Source organism: Myotis daubentonii, chromosome 2, assembly GCF_963259705.1.
Source record: "Myotis daubentonii chromosome 2, mMyoDau2.1, whole genome shotgun sequence".
In the NCBI taxonomy this organism is placed as follows: Eukaryota; Metazoa; Chordata; class Mammalia; order Chiroptera; family Vespertilionidae; genus Myotis; species Myotis daubentonii.
Window position 1 is genome coordinate 20,416,452 of NC_081841.1, and position 23,487 is coordinate 20,439,938.

Below are 23,487 nucleotides of genomic sequence, written 5' to 3' on the forward strand. Positions count from 1 at the left end.
ATCTGTATCTCAGTAGCTAGAATTAGATGGGTCATATGGCCATCCCTAGCTGAAAAGGAATCTGAAGAGAAAGCATTTTTTAGCTAGTCATATTGTCCTTCCCTCCCTGAAAAACAAAAACAAAAGCAACCTAGAAAGAACATACTACATTCATTGTTAAGAGACTGTCACTGGTTTTCTTCAGAAACTTTATTTTTCTGCCTCAATCATACCTAGATTTCCCTCTGATATACTATTCTTGACAGTTTAATTTTTTTTTTCTTTTAACCAATGAATGAAAAATGTCCAATAAAATGCAACCTTTTTGTAAGAAAATCATTTTGTTCAAATAACTTTGGTACAGATTAAATGCATTGTTATTTGGCCTTATTAATAATGAAAAAGATGAGGAAAATGAAGGTAGCTCAAGGAGGCACAGTAAACCAAGAGTGAGGGAGGTCATAGATCCAGTATTCTCTGATTATCAAGAATGTGTCATCCTTCACATGCTTCACCTAGAATGCTCCAGTTGTTGGGAAGTGATTACTGAAAGTAGACAAAGGGATTCTTCCAGGATAAATTTAGCTAAGATTTCCTGGAGGCCTTTAAAATAGATTGTGTTCATATTGCAGTATTGGAATAATTTTAGACTCTACTTAGAGTTGCCATACAGTTTCTGAACATGCCCCTGAGTATAACTGGAGAGCAAACCAAAAGATTTAAGAGCAATATCACACAGACTGCTTTAAAACCAAGTATCTACCCCAGTCACTTTGTATTAAAAAAACAAAACAACAAAACTCTCTAGGTAAGTGGGATAGAAGGAAGTGGATATTTTTCAACTTCTAATTCTACAAGGGGAACACAGTTTTGCAATTTTGTTGTTTTAGGGAATACAGTGACTAGGGGGAAAAGTTTTTTCAGGTTATATGTGTACCTGTATTGTTTTTCTCCTCTGAACTGTAATAGGATTTCCGGGATGCTGTTGCTCATGCTTCCAGACAACTTGGGAAACCAGTGATTGAGGACCGGATCCTAAATCAGATCCTATACTACTTGCCTCAGCTATACGAGCTCAACCGGGATCTCCTGAAGGAACTAGAGGAGAGAGTGTCGAACTGGTAAAAATGAGCTGACCTGCTTTCCTAGGGTTTCCAATTTTAGATGAAGCTGTAAGCCAGAAGGGCCCATAATCAGCCAATTTAACTTTTTATAGGTCTCCTTCGATAATCAAGATTTTTGAGATTGTTTAGTTGATATTTTCACATTGGAAAACATTTTTTAAAATGTTTTATATATCTGTTCTGGAGCTTCAAGTCATGAAATTTCCTTGTGTTTTGGAAAAGAGGCCATTCACTGAGATAAACTAATGATTTGGTTGGTTGGTTTAGAAAATTTGCATGTGTCTGACATCATTGTAGATGCTGTAGATTTCAGGACAGGTAAAGGATACCAAATAGTCAAGAGCTTCCATTGGGTGACAGCTTCAGAAATACGTTGAAAGTTTGGTCTAAGGGATTGAATTTATTGTTGAAATCCATAGGGAACCCACAATGATTTGAATAGCAAAACAGTATCACATACTTTCATGATCACAATTTCCCTCTAAACTCTCTTCATGTATAATCCAGAAAAATACCACTGCCTATTTTAGAAATATCATGTCTCTGCTTGTTTGTGAAACTATGCTAAATAAGCAATTAATACTTAGCAGCAGTTTACAAGTATAAAGCAAAGTTAAGGTCTAAGGAATGACTAAAAGGTAGTTTTTAAGGTCATAGTAGAAAGAACATGTATTTAAATAGCTACTGTACATACTTAATCATTCTTATAAAAATTGGCTTTAAAATAATCTGAAGTGACCTAGGATGTGCATATTTATGCAAGCAGTGGAAGCTTAAATATCTTTTTTTTACTTGTACTAAAGTTTTCTCAGGTTTAGATCTATAAATGTTCTGTGTTAAAATATTAAGCATCCCTAAGAGACAGACTAACTTAAGGGACAACTAGAACAACAACTCTGGCAAAAGCTATATTTATTACTAACAAGGGATAAGATACATCCTACTTATTAAAATATTTTTCTTTAAGGGTGTTTTGAATCAAGACATTCTTTGGTGTTAATAGACTTTCTGAAATAACATTTATTTTATACTGGCTTTCAATAACAATGATGAAACCTTTCATTTCTGTGTTCAACAAGTTTTGAGTACCTACTATGTGCTAATCAGCACTCTAAGCATGCTAGGCATATCACAGCACACAAAACATATAAGTCTCCTACTCTCATGGAGCAAACATTTTAGTAAGGGAAGCACAAGACACACATACAAAAACACACACACACACCAAAAAAAAACTAGTTAGAAGCAGTTTCTGGTCTGCATATATGTAAAATAGGATCATGTGTTAGTGAATGAAGATTGGGTGGCTAAGGAGGTCCCTCTAAGAAGGCAGCACATTGAAAATGACATCTGACCAAAAAGGAGCGGCCAGACTGGGTTCATATCTCCAGGCTTGTGAAACCATTAATACAAGTTTTGACAGTGGTTATGGATTCTCTGTGTCAAAAGACTATGAAGAAAGCCAATGTGGCTGGAGAGTAAAGAGAAAGAGGAAGAGAAGGGTAAGATGGGTCAGCAAAGTACGAGCAGTGGCACCTGTGGGGCTTCATAAGCTTCTCAGACAAGGAGTTTATTTTTCTGCTAGAGCCAAGGAGATACATGTTTTTATATTCTGGCTGCATAAAAATGGCATGGTAGAAGCAGGGAGACCATCTTGTTGGCAGAATCCTGGCAAGATGTGATGTTGGCAGTGGAAATGGTGAAGAGTAGCCATTTGGGGATATGTCTCACAAGAAGAGTAAAGAGATAAGCTGATGCTTGAATATGGGACTCTGCTCATTGGACATGTTTTGGATACATTAATGACTTAATATTTTTGTGTATCTCTTTATCTTTAGGACAGAACAACAAAGAATTGCTGATATCTTTGTAAAGAAGGGGCCATATCTAAAAATGTATTCCACATACATCAAAGAATTTGATAAGAATATAGCTTTGCTGGATGAGCAGTGCAAGAAAAACCCAGGTTTCGCTGCTGTTGTTAGAGAATTTGAGGTATTTTTGCTACCATCTAATGTTGAGCTTTTGTTTGTTTGCTTTAAAGTTTTAATCTGCAGTCATTGAAAATAAACCTTGCAAACAGAAAGATATTAAAATTTAATCCCTTCAAAATCAAAGAGGGAGTTGAACAAATTCAGTAGAACTCAAACAGTTCTACAAGATTTAATTTTGGAAATCTGTTATTGCACATTTGAATATTTTAAAGTCTCTTTTTTTGTGTGTGTGGTAAAATATTCAAAAAATGAAACTTAACCCTCTTAGCCATTTTTAAGTGTACATTCATTTTGTTATGCAACCAACCTCCAGAACTGTTTTCATCTGCAAAACTGAAGCTATACCCATTAAACAACCACTAACTCCCCATTCTCTGCTTCCTCAGCCCCTGGCATTCTACTTTCTGTCTCTGTGAATTTGACTACTCTAGAGAACACTTCTTATTTTTAACTAAACTTTTCCCTTTATTCTTATAACAACTAATCTATAATCATGGATGGAAATATAATTTTTTCCCTTTAGATAAATAAATTTTTAACTACAGTTTTACTTAAGTCTTCTCCCCTAATTTTAGGTAAAATTACTATATGCTTTAGTGATTATGTCTCTGCTTTGAAACTAAAAATTTTAGTGAATTCCAGTCACACAAAAATAGAAAAATTTTAGCTGTATTAGGATATTGCTGATTTTGCCCTGAATGGGTAACTCAATTGGTGGGAGTGTTGTGCCGATATACCAAGGTTGCTGGTTTGATTTCTGGTCAGGGCACATACAAGAATCAACCAAAGGATGCATGGATACATGGAAGAACAGATCTCTCTCTCTCTCTCTCTCATCATTAAATACAAATTAAAAAATAATAAAAGGAGCTCCTTAGGAAAAAAAAGATACTGCTGGTTTCTAATTTGTACAGTAGGCAAGAAAATAACCAGGTCATATGTTAATTTTTAGTCTGTAAAATATTTACCAAATATAGTTTTATCAATTCAAATGAAAACCAGCCATTCCCTTTTCTTTCTTGCTTCTAATGTACTTTGCAGGTTTCAAACGGCATTGTAAGGCAACACAATTTTTTAAAAAAACAAGGCTGTGTAGAATTAAATTTACTTTAAATTAGTAGCATGTGTGCTTTAAAAAACACACACAAATAATTAAACTTTAAAATTGTTCGTAGTCTTTTTTTACTTCCTTTTTACCTCTCTGCTAATGTCTTCACACTATGAAGAAAGGAAGTGTGATGTACATAGTTATGGAACTGATAATTGACCCAGGTTTTCATCGGGTTCAAGGAGTAGTTCTGTTGCTTTAGCAGAGAAAAACACATCATAAGATGGGAAAGTTAGCTGTTTGGGTTAATGGTGCTTGCATGATAGATGCTTTCTTAACATGCATTATCATATAATTTCAGAATTATTTTGTGTACCAGAACTTGGAGGTGCATATTTAGAAAAAAAATAAAACAATCTGAACAAATCTGGGGGGGGGGGGGGGCGGGAAACGCAGAAAAAAACCTCTTCCCCATCCACCTGATCTGTATAAGAAGTGCAGGATATCTTTGGATGAGGGACATTTTCACTTGGCCATTGTGATGCCACCTCACAGTAAATACCTGTGTTGGAAAATGGGGTGGGGCTTAGGAATGGACAGAAGTGTCTGTTGTACACACCAAGAAAAGAGCTTTAAAGGCAGAATCAAATGTCCTTGCAGTCAAGTCAGAATGATTCTGAATCAAATGTTTCTATATCCACTGTGATTTGGGGGCTGTCTCTTATAGCCAATCATGTAAGGAAGTTTTACATTCTTCAGAATTATTAGAGAAAGGATGCTTAGCAAGGCTACTTTTCAGGTGATCTTTAATTTCTGCAATTCTCTGCAGTATGAACCATTGTTATTATGAGTATATTGATAGGCTCTGACTATTATTTGAATCCATTTCCCAGTAGGTCTATTTCTGCCAACTTACTTTGGGGGACATGCATTGTCTTCTTGTTCAAAGGTTTTGTTTATGTTTATGAATACACTAGAGCAGTGGTTCTCAACCTTCTGGACCTTTAAATACAGTTCCTCATGTGACCCAACCATAAAATTATTTTTGTTGCTACTTCATAACTGTAATGTTGCTACTGTTATGAATCGTAATGTAAATATCTGATATGCAGGATGGTCTTAGGTGACCCCTGTGAAAGGGTCGTTTGACAGCCAAAGGGGTCGTGACCCACAGTTTGAGAACCACTGCACTAGAGGCCCAGTGCACGAAATTCATACACTGGTAGGGTCCCTAGCGGCTGCATTGGCAAATGCTCTTCTCAGTGGCAGCTGCTGAGTAGGATGGGCTCTAAATTGGCCTAACATGCAGCCACCACTCTCTGTATGTGAGGGCTGTGAACACGTTTTCCCTGAGTCAGTGATTTGAGAGACTTATTAACTTATGGGAGAGGGTGGACTACATAATGAATTGGCTATAGTTTCACTCTCAGCATCATAGGTACAGCTTAAAATAAAGGGAATTTCTCTGTGAATTCCCTTCTAGAGCTGCTGGCTATTTAAAATTTGCCTTCCTTGGCACCTGAATCTGGTCCTGCTTCTTAGAAAAATGCTTGTGTTTATATTGGATGCCTTTTCCTTTCAGATGAGCCCACGCTGTGCTAATCTGGCCCTCAAGCACTACCTGCTCAAGCCAGTTCAGAGGATCCCCCAGTACAGGCTGCTGCTAACAGGTGGGCGTCTCTGGCAATTTACCTCTCTTTTTCTATCACTCCAGTCACCCCTATACCTAATATATGGATTTATAGATTGCTTCGAACCCTGCATGTACATTGCCTGAACCTTAGTTCTTTGGTCATCCCTGTGTGCATTGTCTGCTTTGGGCATTTATATTCCTTTTGCTTAGAACTTCTTTTACCATCCCATTCCTACAACCCTGCATCATTTTACCTGATTAATATTAACCACAAGGAAGGTACTATCCCAGCCACTCAACAAGGAGGTTAGAGGGTTATTCCCACATATATTTAAATCAACTATCATAGCCTCAGGCACTTCAGAAGGTTGTAATAAGGCAGGGGTTGGAAACATCCAAGCCTGCAGGCCATCTAAGGCCCTGCCAAGGCATCAGGGGTAAGTTAATTAAATATTTGACCAAATATAGCAGACTTATTTTTAAAAAAAATATATATTTTATTGATTTTTTACAGAGAGGAAGGGAGAGGGATAGAGTTAGAAACATTGATGAGAGCGAAACACCGATCAGCTGCCTCCTGCACGCCCCCTACTGGGGATGTGCCTGCAACCAAGGTACATGCCCTTGACCAGAATTGAACCTGGGACCCTTCAGTTTGCAGGCTGAGGCTCTATCCACTGAGCCAAACTGGTCAGGGCAGCAGACTCATTTTTTTTTTAAATTAAATCTTTATTGTTCAGATTATTACAGTTGTTCCTCTTTTTTCCCCCCATAGCTCCCTCCACCCGGTTCCCACCCCACCCTCTGCCCTTACCCCCGCCCCCATTGTCCTCATCCATAGGTGTATGATTTTTGTCCAGTCTCTTCCCGCACCCCCACACTCCTTCCCCCCGCCCCCAAAGAATAGTCAGTCCACTCCCTTTCTATGCCCCTGATTCTATTATATTCACCAGTTTATTCTGTTCATCAGATTATTTATTCACTTGATTTTTAGATTCACTTGTTGATAGATGTGTATTTGTTGTTCATAATTTGTATCTCTACCTTTTTCTTCTTCTTCCTTTTCTTAAAGGATACCTTTAAGCATTTAATACTGGTTTGGTGGTGATGAACTCCTTTAGCTTTTCCTTATCTGTAAAGCTCTTTATCTGACCTTCAATTCTGAATGATAGCTTTGCTGGATAAAGTAATCTTGGTTGTAGGTTCCTGGCATTCATCACTTTGAATATTTCTTGCCACTCCCTTCTAGCCTGCAAAGTTTCTGTTGAGAAATCAGCTGACAGTTGTATGGGTACTCCCTTATAGGTAACTAACTTTCTTTCTCTTGCTGCTTTTAAGATTCTCTCTTTGTCTTTTGCTCTTGGCATTTTAATGATGATGTGTCTTGGTGTGGTCCTCTTTGGATTCCTTTTGTTTGGGGTACTCTGAGCTTCCTGGACTTGTAAGTCTATTTCTTTCACCAGGTAGGGGAAGTTTTCTGTCATTATTTCTCCAAATAGGTTTTCAATATCTTGCTCTCTCTCATCTTCTGGCACCCCCATAATTCAGATGTTGGTATGCTTGAAGTTGTCCCAGAGGCTCCTTACACTATCCTCATATTTTTGGATTCATTTTTCTTTTTGTTTTTCTGGTTGGGTGTTTTTTGCTTCTTCGTATTTCAAATCTCTGACTTGGTTCTTGTGATCCTCTAGTCTGCTGTTGGGTGTCTGTATAATATTCTTTATTTCAGTCAGTGTATGCTTAATTTCTAGTTGGTCCTTTTTCACAACATCGAGGGTCTCACTAGATTTCTTGAGGCTCTCACTAAATTTACCGGCGGTTTCTAGAAAATTCTTGAAAAACCTCAAAAGTGTGGTTTTGAACTCTATATCCAGTACTTTGCATTCCTCCATTTCTGTCATTTGTGACCTGTTTCTTTGTCTCCACATTTTTTATGCTTCCCTGTGTTGATAGAGTGGCTTTGTGTGCTAGGTGTCCTATAGGGCCCAGTGGCTCAGCCTCCCCAATTGCCTGAGTTGGACACTCTTGGTGCACCCCTTTGTGGGCTTTGTGCACAGTCTGGTTGTAGTTAAGCCTTGATTGTTGTAGGTATCACTGGGAGGAATTGACCTCCAGGCCAATTGGCTGTGAGAATCAGCTGTGTCTGCAGTGGGAGAACTTCTGTGCTGGAGACACCCTCCTGGGGCAAGACTTGCTTCAGTGGGGCTTTGGTGCTCACTGAGTCTGCCCCCTGAGTGTGTCCCTTATGGATCTGAGGAGTTGTAATCTGGATGATCCCACTCTGACCACTGGGTACACTGGCTCTTGGATCTAAGGAGGTGCTAATTTAGCCTCTGCCTGAGGCTACCCAGCAGGAGCTATGGAGAGTTCTGCAGATTCCTCTTCTTTGTTTGGGGTTTGGAGGTGCCCAGATGAGGCCCAGCTGTGAAGTAGTGCAAGCTGCTGTGGGGCCTTGGGGCTTCTTTTGGAAGTTCTGGGTCTCTCTGACCCAGCTGCAATTTGTTAGGTAATTTTCAGACTGCAAATGGCCAGGCCTTTCATATGCAAAAGCCTCTGCACACAGCTATGGCTGCTCCTCAGTCCTGCCCTAAGAGGCCCTGTGTCTCAGTGTCCCAGTAATCGCTGCAAGCACCTCTGAGAGAAAACCGACCTCAAGTTCCAACCGATGCCAGACAGTCCAGTTTCTTCCTATATGAGTCTGGGTCCCCAGAGACTCGCCCGGAGCTGGAGTTGAGAGCAGTCGGGATTTTGAGACTCCCTCCCGATGGAAAAAGACAACCGTGTCCTCAGTTGCCAGCTGTTTCCACGTGCGCCTCCGTACCTCTGCACTTACTTCCGCACCTCCTCTTAGTCTCAGTGTGCTTTTCTCTTTCCTTCTAGTTGTAGAATTTCCACTCAGCCAGCTTTCCTGTGGTTCTGGATGATGTCTGTTTTGTCTTTTAGTTGTATTTTTGAAGTGGTTGTGCAAGTCAGCAGTTTCTGGTGTTTACCTATGTCGCCATCTTGGTTTCTCTCCAGCAGACTTATTTTTAAGTTGATAATTTTGTATGGCCTGCAAATGATGTTATAAATATCCAAATGGCCCTTGGCCGAAAAAGGATTCTCCACCCTGTTATAAGGAGAATGTTGCTTTGGTGAGTGTGTTCTAAATAAGCCCTCACTGCTATTAGTACTTAGTAGCAGCAGTGTCCTTATCACCATCAACATCTTCATTATCATCATCCTTTGAGTGGTCATTGTCTATACCAGGGGTGGGCAAACTTTTTGACTCGCCACAATGGGTTCTTAAACTGGACCGGAGGGCCGGAACAAAAGCATGGATGGAGTGTTTGTGTGAACTAATACAAATTCAAAGTAAACATCATTACATAAAAGGGTACGGCCTTTTTTTTTTTTTTTTAGTTTTATTCATTTCAAACGGGCCGGATCCGCGGGCTGTAGTTTGCCCACTGCTGGTCTATACCTTCTGCTTGATTGTGAGTGTCAACATCACAGGGCTGTGCCTGTTTACTTTCCACTCTAATAGTAAAAGATGGGGGTGGGGGGTGGGGGGGCGGCGTAGGGGTGGAGAAAATTTTCAAAAAGCTCTGATTTGAGTGAAAGCACACATCTGAGGACTTTATATTCATTTACTCCAGCGGTTCTCAACCTGTGGGTCGTGACTCCTTTGGGGGTTGAATGACCCTTTCACAGGGGTCGCCTAAGACCATCAGAAAACACATATATAATTACATACTGTTTTTGTGATTAATCACTATGCTTTAATTATGTTCATTTCGTAACAATGAAAATACATCCTGCATATCAGATATTTACATTATGATTCATAACAGTAGCAAAATTGCAGTTATGAGGTAGCAATGAAAATAATTTTATGGTTGGAAGTCACCACAACATGAGGAACTGTATTAAAGGGTCGCGGCAATAGGAGGGTTGAGAACCACTGGTTTACTCATTAAATCTTCACCATTGTTACTGTGGAGAGGATGAGACCTGGGTTCTTATCTTCTTGAGGGAAAGATTTCAATCAGGAGACAAAGAGAGCAAGAATTTATTGACCTCAGCAAAAACATATGACAGTGAAACAAGGAGCATATCTCCCCTGGTTGTGTTGTAAGTGGTGGGTGGGCGGGAACTGCACCAGGTATCTGACAGGTGGGGTCAGGTCAAACTTGGGTTCAGCAACCTAGGTACTTGGGTTCTGGATAGGAAAGAATTCAGAGCCAAGACCCACCCTGTAAGAGAACATTTATTTGGTAAATCATAGAGGTAGAAAAAATAATTCCTAAAAGAAATGGGCTTAGGTAAAAAAAATTGTTTACCTCTATAAACAATTTATAGAGGTAAAGAAAAGGGTCTTTGAAGCTTGGGAGTGAGGAAGCTAGTGTTAATGTGCCTGGGGCTGGGAGGTGTAAGGGAAGGAAAGAGAAGAGAAGGAAAGATCTATGGCATGCTCCCAAGAAGGAGAACTCTGGGTCCTAGCCCTAGGGTTTTAACGTTTTTATTGTTGTTTTTTGTTTTGTTTTTTAATCCTTACTTGAGGATATTTTTCCATTGAATTTTAGAGATAGGGCAAGAGAGAGGGAAAGACAGAGAGAAATATCAATGTGAGCCTCGATGGCAGATTTTTAAGCCAAAAAGGGCCAACGCCAGGGTCCTCCCGAAACTGAGGTACAGGCCCTTGAGCAGAATCAGACCCTTTGGTTCGCAGGCCAACGCTCTATCCACTGAGCCAAACCAGCTAGGGCACTAGGGTTTTAAGGGTGGAGATTTTAAAAAAAATATTTTTATTAATTTCAGCGAGGAAGGGAGAGGGAGTGGGAGATAGAAAAATCAATAATGAGAGAGACTCATTGATCGACTGCCTCCAGCAAACCCCACCCTGGGTATTGAGCCCGAAAGCCGGGTTGTGACCTGACCAAGAATTGAACCGTGACCTCCTGCTTCATAGGCCGATGCTCAGCCACTGAGGCACTACGGCCAGGCAGGGGTGGAGATTTTAAGGGAAGTCCTGGGGAAGATTTCAAAAGAATATTCAGCAGTTTTCCAGGTGTGTCCTTTCAGGGTTGTGGTCTCCACTGATTGGTCATCACTGGGGCAGGGAGTCATTTTTCAATGCAGCTGGTCCTGACAGTCAGCAGTGACTGGTTTGATAGCTTATTTGGGCCTGGAGCTGAAATACAACCGAGGCATAGATGTTATCTCTAAGGAGGAAAGGTCAGGGGATCCAACTGCATGACCATTGATATGCTGGGGAGGAAAAGTCACCCTGGGATGGAGATCCCATCCTACAATTGATGGTTCTTTGCTAGGCACCTGATGCTCTTCCACCCTGGTGACCTTATGTACCTGGCCCATCACCCTTGCTCTGCTCAGATCTGTCTAACTGCCTACAACACTTGCAGGTCTCATGGGATCCCCTGCAGTGGTTCTCAACCTTCCTAATGCTGCGACCCTTTCATACAGTTCCTCATGTTGTGGTGACCCCCAATTTCATTGTTACAAATTGAACATAATTAAAGCATAGTGATTAATCACAAAAACAATATGTAATTATATATGTGTTCTCTGATGGTCTTAGGCGACCAACCCCTGTGAAAGGGTAGAAACCCACAGGTTGAGAACCACTGCCTTAGAGGTTAGGGGATATGTGCCTGTGCGGGAAGAAGAGTGGGAAGGGAGTGGCACAGGTGTGGTGCTTCCTGAAGGGAGAGTGTCCTGGGAACCTTCATTTTCAGGACCTTTAAAGGCTGCGTGATAAAGGAATTCTTAGGGGTAGATCAATAGAATATTCATCAGCTTTATGGTGTACCAAAATGAAATTTATTTTCTTAATTTGCCCTTGGGTGTGGTTGGCAAATTACACTTAATTGGATTTCTGTTATCTGTCTCTCTGAGGAGGAGGATTTAAACTATTTACCCTCTGGTTGGGGAGAAGTGCAAACTATTTACTCTTAAGTGTCCTTGGTTTAGGGCAGGGGTCCTCAAACTTTTTAAACAGGGGGCCAGTTCACTGTCCCTCAGACCGTTGGAGGGCCAGACTATAGTTTAAAATAAACTATGAACAAATTCCTATGCACACTGGACATATCTTCTTTGAAGTTAAAAAACAAAACGGGAACAAATTCAATATTTGTATTTGCATGTGGCCCACGGGCCGTAGTTTGAGGAGCCCTCGTTTAGGGAATTGGGGATTTACTTAGTGGCTGCAAACTACTGTTTATCTGTCTCAGTTTCACTATTTTGCTAGCCCTGGAATTTTCCTAGCTTCTGGCTATTCTATAACACCATAACCATCACAATATATTATTTATATAGATAAGATAACAGCATTTTAGAGATTAAGTGGTTTGGTATCACAAAAAAGTTAGTGAGGTCTCAGTACCAAGCATAATATCCAATACATACTACTAGGTCCTCAGGAGTATTTTATGAATGTGTAGTGACTTAATATACATACATAATGTGCCTTAAGAATTGGGTCAACATGGACAAGAATACTAAAATGCCACCACTACTCTAAATTCAATCTGTTGTAATTTTTTTTCTTTTTAATGGATTTATCTGTTGTAATTTTATATAAATAGATTTTTTATATAAATAGAGGTCCTTGGATGCTATCAGTGCTTGGAGTGCATGCTTTTACCCTTAATCTAATCTTTTTCTCTTAAACCTAGGGCTGAATTGATTGAAGTAGGTGAATCCTGGAGAGCCAGGATTTCCCAATTTCCCTTAGGCAAAGGCTTTCTGCCTTCCAAGCTGGCCTAGTGAAGAACAAACTGCTGATAAGGAAGGCCTTGCCTTTCAGCCCCAGGACTTGCTTCCTTAGATGTTTCTACTTAATTTGAATTTCTAACTGTGAATTGGACTCTAGGTGTTTCTCTGGGATGACCTAAAGCAAACCAAATAATTTGAGGATATCCTGTCCATCTGTACTTTTCTTTCCTCTGTGTTTGGACGACACAGGATAAAAGGAAGTGCCCATGCATGTGTTGTGTTTTTGCTAGATAAATTCATTGCTGTATCATAAATGAGCTATTGAATGGCTACGCTATTTCTACAGCTGTCAAATGAAGTCTTGTTTTTAGTGGCAAAAGACAAGTGTGGTTTTAAAGGCTATGATTTGCAAGAATGATGGAGCAAGGTTATGAAATTTTTATGTGAAAATATTTTTCCCCACATTATGACTGATGTAAGTAAAAATGTTACACATTTTATTTAATTAAGATTTCACAGTGAGTTTGATTTTTAATGATTAATGGTAAAATAGCAAAAGCAAGTTTAAAAATCCTCTTTAAGAGAACAGATGTTACTTGTTTTATAACCAATATAATGTGAGTTTGGGGTTACTTTTAGTTTTGTGCTATCCCTTGTTTAATCTTAAAGCTGTTTTCCTCTTTCTTAAATTGGAAAATCTTTGTTATTTAAATGATGCACATTACTTTATATAGAGTAAACCCATAGTAATTACGAACTTATTGAAAGATAAAGGTGATAAATAGCTTGTTCAGAGTCGAAAAGTCAGGACTAAAGTCAAAGAAAGAACATAGTTTTATGCCTTTTCTCTCATTGATTCAAATTCTTCTCTTCCACCAAGCCTGAGCTGAAGTCCTCCATTCCCTTTGAAGCCTGATTACTGAAGAACTGATTACTCCAGTTCTCCTTGACCCTTAGTATCAGTACAGTGTGACTTAGTAAATTCTTATTTGATGCCTTGTGAATTTGGTGATATTCCTACTATTTGAATATTTAGTTCCTAATTTAATTATAAACTTTTTGAGGTCAGAGAGTGAATCTTTTACTAATAATTTAGTGTACCCCAATATATCTGGGTCCATTTTGGATACCGTAGAAGCTGTTCAGGAAATAATTTTGGTTGGTTTTAAGCTAGGTTTACAATATCCCTTTAATCAAAACATCACTAGCCTAAAGGACAACATTGAGAGAGAATTTTAGAGAGTTCTCTTCTAAATGAAAGACACACCCAGAGAGGTGAAGTGTCCTGCCTAAGGACATTTAGTATGAGTTGAAGCACCTATGATCATTTAAGCCCAAGGAAGCATAGGGGTTGATATTAAGGGTTTGTTTAATTTTTATTCAAAATTCTGATTTTCAATACTCATCTTTTGTGATATTCTAATTGCTCCCTACTTTTGTACGATATTTCTGCTATCCAAGTGCCCCTGTCTATTCACTTAGATTTTTAGAAATTGGATTTTAAGCCTAAAGTTTGCATCTATTTAAACATGTTAATTAACTTAGTCTTCATCTTTGGATAAATAAGCTCAATGATTTAATCCTCGGAACAATCTTGTGAGGTAAGTACTTTTATTTCCATTTTAGAATTTGGAGTAATTTCAAGTGCACAGAATATACTGGAGCAGAGAGGAGAAGTAGAGACTATTTGAGGCACCCCCTGAAAACTTTAATTTATTAATGAGTTTAAGGCAGAGAAGGGGAAGGATTCCTGTCTGACTCAGTGTAAGTAGATTTGTGCTGCTTGGTTTCTTGGGAGGGGAAGACAGAGATGAAGCGGATAAGATAGAATAGTTACTTTTGGATAGTTACTTTTGGAATCTTCTTAGGAAAAGGGGAGTGGAAATTCCCAGATAGCAGTTCTGCTCATACAATTCAAACAACCATCCTATTGTCTTGCATGTTTTCTTCAGGACATAATTTGCGTTTTTTTAGTGAGTGTTTTATTTAGGCTACCGATTTCTTCATTGTATTAAAAACTTGTCTTTTTTTTTTTTTTCCAAGTCAACCCAGAATAGGATAAAAAAAAAAGTATATGATGTATAATGGAATGCTTAGATTAGAATTCTAAAAACAAACCAAAAAAGTAAATGTAAGCAGAAAAACTTATAAATTTTACCTTTATATTGGCTACTCAAGGCCAGTTGATCTAGTCAGATCTTGGCCAGTTGATCTAGTCACACTCTTTAAAATGTGTGGGTCCCAGAACCTATTTGGATTTAGGAGAAATGGAAATCTTAGGGCAACAGTGAGGAAGCAATGAAAGAAAATAGACATACACTGTTGTCTACCACTGCTTATTTCCTCCTTCTTTATCATCTCTTCAGGGTAAAGACTGTCTTTATTATCCTAATTTAGTGTCTGGCATAGAGTCTGGCACATTAACAGAGACTTGGTAAACTGAAAGGCTTAGGGAAACAAACATTGTTCCTGTCTACAAGGTTGAGAAGCCCTATGCAGTGGTGCTAACAAATGTTGGATGGATGGATGAGTGAATTGCTTTTAAGAATCAAAACAATTTCCAGTTACACAGGCACAGAACTGTGGAAAGGACTCTGAAATACTTCCCTTTCCTCATCTTTGCTCCCTGGTAGGATCTGTTGACCAGTTTTCGCCTGCCTCTGCTTCCTGCTCTTTCCATTTCCTGTGTTATGCTCCAGGCCAGGCCTTTCTGACCTCATGCCTGGTTATGGAAATATCTTCCTAATGATCATGCTACCTCTTACCACTCCCCCAGGTAGCCTGACACATCATCACTTCATTTCTCTTCCAGGACACCAGGTGTGTGTGGCTTTTTTTGCCATTGAGCAATTCTCTTTGATACCAGCTAAGTGTCATGCAATTTAATTCAGTTTTCACACTATCTCCTGAAGATAGTGTCAGATCCTACAGATTAAGGGCTGAATCCCACAAGACTTCCTCTTCTCCCAAATTTAAGAGGCCAATTGCACTTTCCAGGTTGTCACCTGTATTTCTGATCAACCAACTGTTATTCTGGGTCTCCACAACTCCTCCTTGGGTTCCTAATTTTCTAGAATGACTCACAGAGCTCAGGGAAACTTTACACTTACCAGTGTATTGTAAAAGCATATGATAAAAGATACGGATGAAAATCCAGGTGGAATACATGCATAGGGAGGGAGGGTATCTGGGAAGGGCACGCACCCCCTGTGCAGTCTGGAAGTTCACCAAACCCTGTATTCTGGGATTTTTTTTTTTTTAACATTTTTTAAAATGTATTTTTATTGATTTCAGAGAGGAAGGGAGAGAGAGAGAGAAACATCAGTGATGAGAGAGAATCACTGAACGGCTGCCTCCCGCACGCCCCCCTTTGGGAATCGAGCCCGCAACCCAGGCATGTGCCCCTGACCAGAATCGAACCTGGGACCCTTCAGTCCACAAGCTGACACTCTATCCACTGAGCCAAACCAGCTAGGGCATATTCTGGGATTTTGATGAGGCTTCATTATGCAGACATGATCTACTATTAGCGCCACTCCTACCCCTTCTCCCTTTCCTATGGGATGGAGAGTGGGCCTGAAAGTTCCAAACTGCTAATCATGGCTTGATCCTTCTGGTGACCAGCTTCATCTAGGAGCTATTCAACAGCCCATCAAGACGCACCTCATTAGATCAAAAGATACTCCTATCACCTAGGAAAGTCCAAGGGATTTAGGAGCTCTGTGTCAGAACTAGGGTCAAAGAGCTATTATTAGAAAAAAAGGTGCTCCCAATGCTCTTATTACTTATTAAATTACAAGGCTTTTAGGAGCTCTGTGCCAGGAACTGGGAGCAGCTATTACTATCTCTGTATCTCTCTCTCTCTCTCTCTCTCTCTCTCTCTCTCTCTCTCTCTCTCTATATATATATATATATATATATATATATACATATTTATTATTATTATTATTATTATTTTGCAGATATGCTTTTATTCTGCTTATTAGGAAAGTTGAAAATATACTTATCCTACCATGATGATGTATACATATCGTTTTGCATTTGTCCAGACCCATAGAATGTACAATACTAAGAGTGAACCCTTATGCACACTATGGATTTTGGTGATTATGATGTGTCGTTGCAGGATCATCCCTTGTAACAAATCTGCTCCAGTGGGAGATGTTGATGGTGGGGTTAGACTATGCATGTGTCGGGGTAGGAGGTGTATGGGAAATCTCTGTTGCCTTTCAATTTTGCTGTGAAGGTAAAAATGCTGTAAAAATAAGTCCCTATTTTAGAATAGAAAAAATAAAACCAAAAACTTAACATCCACAGTATAAAGGTTGAAGTTTATAACCCAAATTTGCCCAAACTTTTATTTTCCTTTGCTCTAGTAGGTTTCTTAGTCTCTCCTGAAACCTGGCCTTCAAGGCCAGATTCTCTCCTTCATTAATCAGTCACTAACTCACTGAACAAATATTTATTGATAGGGACCGGCCCTGAGCTGGACACCTGTGGTCATCCCTGTCCTGATGAGCTTACAATACTCCTCCTTGGGCCCTTGCTCAACCATTCAGGCTCCAACCAAGCTTTTCCCATTTTCATTTCCTAAAAGTTATATTGATCTTGTCACTTGAGTGAGTATATTTTGAGGATTTATTTTTGTAAGGGTCACTTTTTTTGAAATCTTTTGTACCTATTAAAATATGTAAGTATTATCCTATCTAATAAAGAGGTAATGTGCTAATTGACCCTCACACCATTGCAAAGATGACAGCACCCACAGCCAATAAGGAGGGAATATGCTAATTGACTGCCATGCCTTCAAAGATGGTGGCGCCCACAGCCACAAGATGGCCAACAGGGGAGGGCAGTTGTGGGTGATCAGGCCAGCAGGGGAGGGCAGTTAGGGGTGACCAGGCCTGCAGGGGAGGGCAGTGGGGGGGGGACCAGACCTGCAGGGGAGGGCAGTTGGGAGAAACCAGGCTGACAGGGGAGGGCAGTTAGGGGTGACCAGGCCTGCAGGGGAGGGCAGTTGGGTGCCCTCCCTGGATCAGGCCTAAACCGGCAGTCAGACATCCCCCGAGGGGTTCCAGATTGGAAAGGGTGCAGGCTGAGCTGAGGGACCCCCCCCGCCCCCGTGCACTGGGCCTCTAGTTAAAAAATAATAACAATAAAGTTCTTCACCTTCTATCATCCAGAAATGACTATCATATCTTTTTAGAATTTTTATGTTATATGTGTTATAAATTTTTTCAATAGATAAAACCTTTGATTTAGAAAGTTACTACATTGCTGTTGAAACAGGTAGAATCAGTGAGGATCATGGTGGAGAAAATATAATGAAAACATAATTTAAAAATTTCTCTGAAATATGTTTCCACTTATTACTTCGGGAAAAAAACACACTCCTTTGAACTTTGATTAAATTTGGATCAAGTAGTTTCTTTGCTCTTGTTCAAAATATTTATGTTATATTATGAATGACTTTAACAACATATTATACTAGAGGCCTGGTGCACAGATTCGTTCACCAGTGGGTTCCCTTGGCCTGGCCTGCGCCCTCTCGCAATTCGGGACCCCTCAGGGGATGTTGGAGAGCCTGATACCCACAGGCCAGGCCAAGGGACCCCACCAGTGCATGAATCTGTGCACCAGGCCTCTAGTATGCATATAAGATCTTTGGTTAATCTCTTCCCTACCTTTCCCCTTCCTCCTTCCCTCTGAGATTCATCAGTCTGTTCCATGTTTCCATGCCTTTGTTTTCCGCTTCTGCCCTGAGCGTCTGCCCCCTGGTGGTCAGTGCATGTCATAGTTACCAGTCGGTCAGCTGAGGCTTTTATATATATAGGTTACTTTTCCTGTAATATCTTTGCCTTTACTCTGGTATGGTATTAACTCCCTCTATGTTTTAGAAATCTAGGATTTCTGATGTTGGTAGAAAATATGATATTAAAAACATCTGTTCTAGTGTTCTGAAGTTATAAATTTGAGCTATGAATAGGCTAATAAGCAGATGGGTAAAAAGATCTGGCTCAAATTAATGCATGACTTTAAAAAAAACCCTTACTGAAAATAAAACTTTTGCTGGGTAGGTATTTGTTTTGAAACCCAGGGCTAATTGTTTACATCAAATGTCATTCTAACACTTTCTCTAGGGCAGAACTTGATGAGAGGTGGGGCTATCCTGGACACTAGCCAAGGAATTTAGTTTCTGGGGAACCCAAAGGCCCTGGTATGAGACAGTTCCATTGGTGTAAAATGGGAGACTGATAATATTTAGAATTTTCATTGTAATGACATCAGCTCTTGTTCTGTTGCAATTCGTTTTTAATTGTAGTTGTGAACAAGGTATTGTGAGAGATAGTATTTAATAAATCATATCCCCGATTTTAATATGAAAAGACTTTAAGAGGTAAGCCTGTTCTATTAAATTATAGCTTTTAATTCTTTATTTTTCTTTTTTAAAATTATAGCTTTTAAATGCAAACCTCACTTTCTCTGTAGAGCAGGGGTTCTTAACCTTTTTTTGTGCCTGGATCCCTTTGGCAATCTGGTGAAAGCTATGAATGGATCTCTTCTCAGAATAAATTTTTAAATTACAGAAAAAAATACTTAAGACTAAAAGGAAACTAAGTGGGCTGAAATACAATTATTAAAATAATTTTGAAGTGTAACATAGTATTACATGTGCTTCTTTAGTAATGCAGTAAATAGGAAGATCTGGTGGTGGATCTAATAACTTCCCTGATTTTGAAGTAGTGGTGAGAGTAAACAGTATTTTGAGATGTCTGCAATGACTGTAATGTGATATAAAACAATATGTGGTTTTTATGGTGACAGAGTCACTGGTTATCATTGATGATACTGTGGCTTGTTGCCTGCATTCATAATGAAAGGAAATTCTGTGTTTCACTTAGATGTTAATGAAAATGTTTGTTTTTGCCTATCCAAGTTGGCAGAATTCTATTCGTAAACATTACTACAAAGCCATTCTTTTTTCTGACTCCCAGTATAGATTTGACACTGCAAATAGCCAGAAGCCTTTATTGCTGGGCCTTCCTTTGCCAAAGATCAAACAAGCTGACTCTTACAAGAGTTTTCCCTCTTAGGGTTTGTCAAAATCCTGGCTGGCATCAGTAACTGTTCCAGTTGGACAAAATTGAAATTTGGTCAAGCTTGAATTCACCTTGGTGCTTATATTTACTTTATTCTTCACCTTGCAGGTCTTCGGGTATTAAAATATACTTATAAACCTAAACGTGCTCTTCGTTAACCACCAGGGTAGTGAGGACCAAATATGGTTAAGAGCTCATTTAAGTAGGGCTTAACCATGCCCAGGTCATTTTTGTACATTTGAGATCCTCACTTGGTAAATTGGCAGCCTTAACCATTTAAAAATGTGTCCAGAAAGAAAAGCATTTGTTTCAACCAAGTCAAAATAGTGGACATTTACTTTTGTTGGGAGATTTTCTATGGGTTTGACTCCTCCAAGGGCATTCTGGATATGCCTAGCCAGTCTGTCCTGCTAAAAAGGGACTGAGGAGAAATTCTGTACCGTGTAAGAACTCCAGAATTTTTCCATAGGATGAGCCTGGAATTGGGTGTGGTTCTGGAGTTGGGTGTGGTTCTGGAGTCCTCTGGGCTTGCCACCTCAGGACCAGGCTTATCAAAGTCTAGGATCGACCAGATGGTTATGCCCTCCCAGCTGAGGTCCAAGTCCAGCCTGCACTCTGTTCACCATATTGGGTGCCCGGGTGAGGGGCTGCATCAGCCCAGGAAAAGTGGCCTTTTCTGTTTCACAGAAAGGCATCACCTGCTTTCCAAACGATGAATCTGTGAGCCTAAGAGCCCAGAAAAGTCACTCTCTAACTTTATATATAAGCATCATATATACGTATAAGAGGAAGCCCTGGGCCACACATTAGGGACCAGGACTGAACTAATATTCAAGGAGTAAGAGAATTAGAGCAGGGGATCAGAGCACCTTTTATTTTTATTTATTTGTTTGTTTGTTTAAAAAACCAAATTTTAAAAATATTTAATATTTTTTATTGATTTTTAGAGAGAGAGGACAGAGTGGGAGAGAGAAACATCAGTGTGAGAGAGAAACATCAATTGGTTGCCTCCCATATGGGCCCCAACCAGGGATCGAACCTGCAACCTAGGCATGTGCCCTGACCGGTAATTAAAGGACCTTTTGGTGCATAGGATGATGATGCCAACTAACTGAGCCACACCGGTCAGGGCAATGCATCTTAGAAATTTAAAAATAAATATATGCTTCATGATTGTTTAGAACAGTGGTTCTCAACCTTCCTAATGCAGCGACCCCCAATTTCATTGTTACAAATTGAACATAATTAAAGCATAGTGATTAATCACAAAAACAATATGTAATTATATATGTGTTTTCCGATGGTCTTAGGCGACCCCTGTGAAAGGGTCATTTGACCCCCAAAGGGGTCGCGACCCACAGGTTGAGAACCGCTTGTTTACAATGAGAATCATTACAGTTTTTTAAATCTGGTCTAGCCTTATATAGTGTATGAGGATACTAACACGGAAATGTTACAGAACAGAATTGGCCAAAGCCCCATGCCTCTGCTAGGCATGGCTGGACTATTAAGAGAACAAGAAGCTGCCTTCTTGCTCCCAGCAAGGGCTCTTGACCACTTCACCAAGCTGCTTTGAATATGGCGGTATGTCTTACAGCTAGACAATTGATCCTTATTTGGGGTATTTAAAATAATCAATACTTTATTTCATAAGTCAGGATAATATTTTATTGCTTCTTTGAAAATTTGAGATTTTGGCAGACAGGCTTATTGACCAGACTTAATGGACCTTTGGATCCCATAATTCTGTATGTGTTGTTGATATCATTACATTATTTAGGGAGGAAAGAAGAAATCTGGATAATACAAAGCAAGACATGTCCTCAAATTCAAAATAACTGACTTTGGAATGTTACCCATCCTGTATGCTCATTTCCTCTGTGCTCTGCCATTCCCATTTCACAGCACACACACAGTCCAGGAATCTGGGCATTGTTGAAGTAAAAAGTCCCAGATTCCCACAGATGACTCATGTTTAGGAAAGGTTAACTGTACTGAATAGCTTTCAGCTATAAGTTAATTATTCATTGGCTGTGTAATCAGGGGTGGTAGGGCTTACTAGGAGCACTTATATTAGAAAACTTAGACCTGGAACATGATACAATATTTGTTGGGCCCTCAGAAATGAGAACAAAATTAAACTTGCATGTTCCTTGAGGTTGCCCATGGCGATAATGGGGGTTATTTAACTTTTATTAACCAACGATGCCATCTGGTGGCCAGAAAGTGCATTTTGTGGTGCCCATGCATGCTGCACCAACCTTTTTTTTTTTTTTCTTTGAAAGAATTAACCTCAGTAGCATTTGAGGCATTTTTATTAGCGAAGTTTTGAAAAATGCTTAGTTTGGTTTGGCAGAAGCAGGGAAGTGTCATAGACTGATACACGTCTAATATGGCAAATAGAGTAGATTACTCTGCTCTCCTCATTTTTTAAAAAGGAAACTCCTGTACAAGGTCCTAAATGGTATGCAGTAAACAATTCCCTATGACCAATACAGGTGTGTCTGTCTGGCCTCCTTTCCTGGGTTTCACCTGGATTGTAACAGTCACTGGGACAGCTGGTGGTTTCCGTGCTCCTTCCGTCTGACTCAGGGCAATCAATCATGTTCCAATTCTGCGGCTGAGGCACCGAGTGATTCTTCACTGAGGGTGATCATGGTCTCGTCTTCCTTGAAAAGGTGAAAGTTCCCACAAGGATGCACTGCCACAAGATGCCCTGAAAATATAGATGGATGGATGGATACGTTGGAAAGTTGAATTTTTAAAGTTTAATCTCGGAACATTGAATTTTAAGATACTTTTTAAAAAATTAATAAAGAGAGTAAGCCTAACCCCATTACATCCTTGATTAATAGCATGATTTTGTAACATCTTAGTGGTGGGTTTTCTCTTCAGCCGATTTGTGTTTCCACTCTATTCCTGAAGTTCAGGTTGGCGGACAGCAGCTGAGTTTGAGTACAAGGAAAGAAAATGCAGCTCAGGAGCATTATCAGGCTCAGCACAGTGATTCTGAGGTCAGGATTTCCTAATACATCTTCCAGCCGGCTCTCTTGCCGTGGTCAGTAAATGGCGGCTCGCGAGCCACATGCAGCTCTTTGGCCCCTTGAGTGTGGCTCTTCCACAAAATACCACGTGCGGGCGCGTGTACAGTGCAATTGAAACTTCGTGGCCCATGTGCAGAAGTTGATTTTTGGCCTGGGCGAGTCTATTTTGAAGAAGTACTTTTGATATTTGGCTCTGTTGACTAATGAGTTTGCTGACCACTGGTTTAGAGAAATGTCTCAGTTCTGTATTAAAGAACAAGCATTGAAGACACAATAGGAACTTGTCATGAATCAGATACTTAGGTAAATCTGGTGTCCTTTCCATACTCTTCAGCGACCTCGAGGCTTTAAGAACTGTTGCTTTTGATGAATGAGGTAGCTGGGATGTTGAGAACATCTAAGAAGACGACTAAATGTTTTTCCCCAACCCTATCATTCTCATGGAGAAGCTGACTATTTAGACTCACCAAACATGGCTTAAATAGGGAATTCATTCTGAGTGGAGTCAGAGTGAGATGAAGTTAATTTTCATTTCCAGGAAAAGCTAAGTGTAATGTGTAATCAGCGTATTTTGTTAATTTTTGTGGTTTTCTTATTTGATTGGAAGCATACTTTCCATCTTCTGTGTTCAGATTACTTTTAAGATCTAAATTGCTAGTGACGGTCTCTGGCAGGATAGAACCTACACCACGGTGCATGGAAACGGAATGTCGTCATCCACAGTGTCTCACATGGCTTCCTGCCAGTGCTGCATGTCTAGACTCACACAGGTTCTTGGATCACTGTCTAAAGATGCACAGAGTTTCAACACTTGGGTGTGAGTGTTTACTTCATGTAGTACGTTTGGA

General features: G+C 39.8%; 1 protein-coding gene across 2 annotated transcripts in view; it reads left to right on the plus strand.

Moving 5' to 3' along the window:
- Window positions 1–23,487, plus strand: part of FGD6 (FYVE, RhoGEF and PH domain containing 6) — a 131,480-nt gene that overhangs the window by 73,815 nt on the left and 34,178 nt on the right. For both annotated transcript variants that reach the window (XM_059681955.1, XM_059681954.1), the window contains exons 8-10: window positions 949–1,100; window positions 2,942–3,098; window positions 5,728–5,815. In XM_059681955.1, coding sequence (XP_059537938.1) covers window positions 949–1,100; window positions 2,942–3,098; window positions 5,728–5,815 — 397 coding nt within the window. The remainder of the gene's footprint in view (window positions 1–948; window positions 1,101–2,941; window positions 3,099–5,727; window positions 5,816–23,487) is intronic.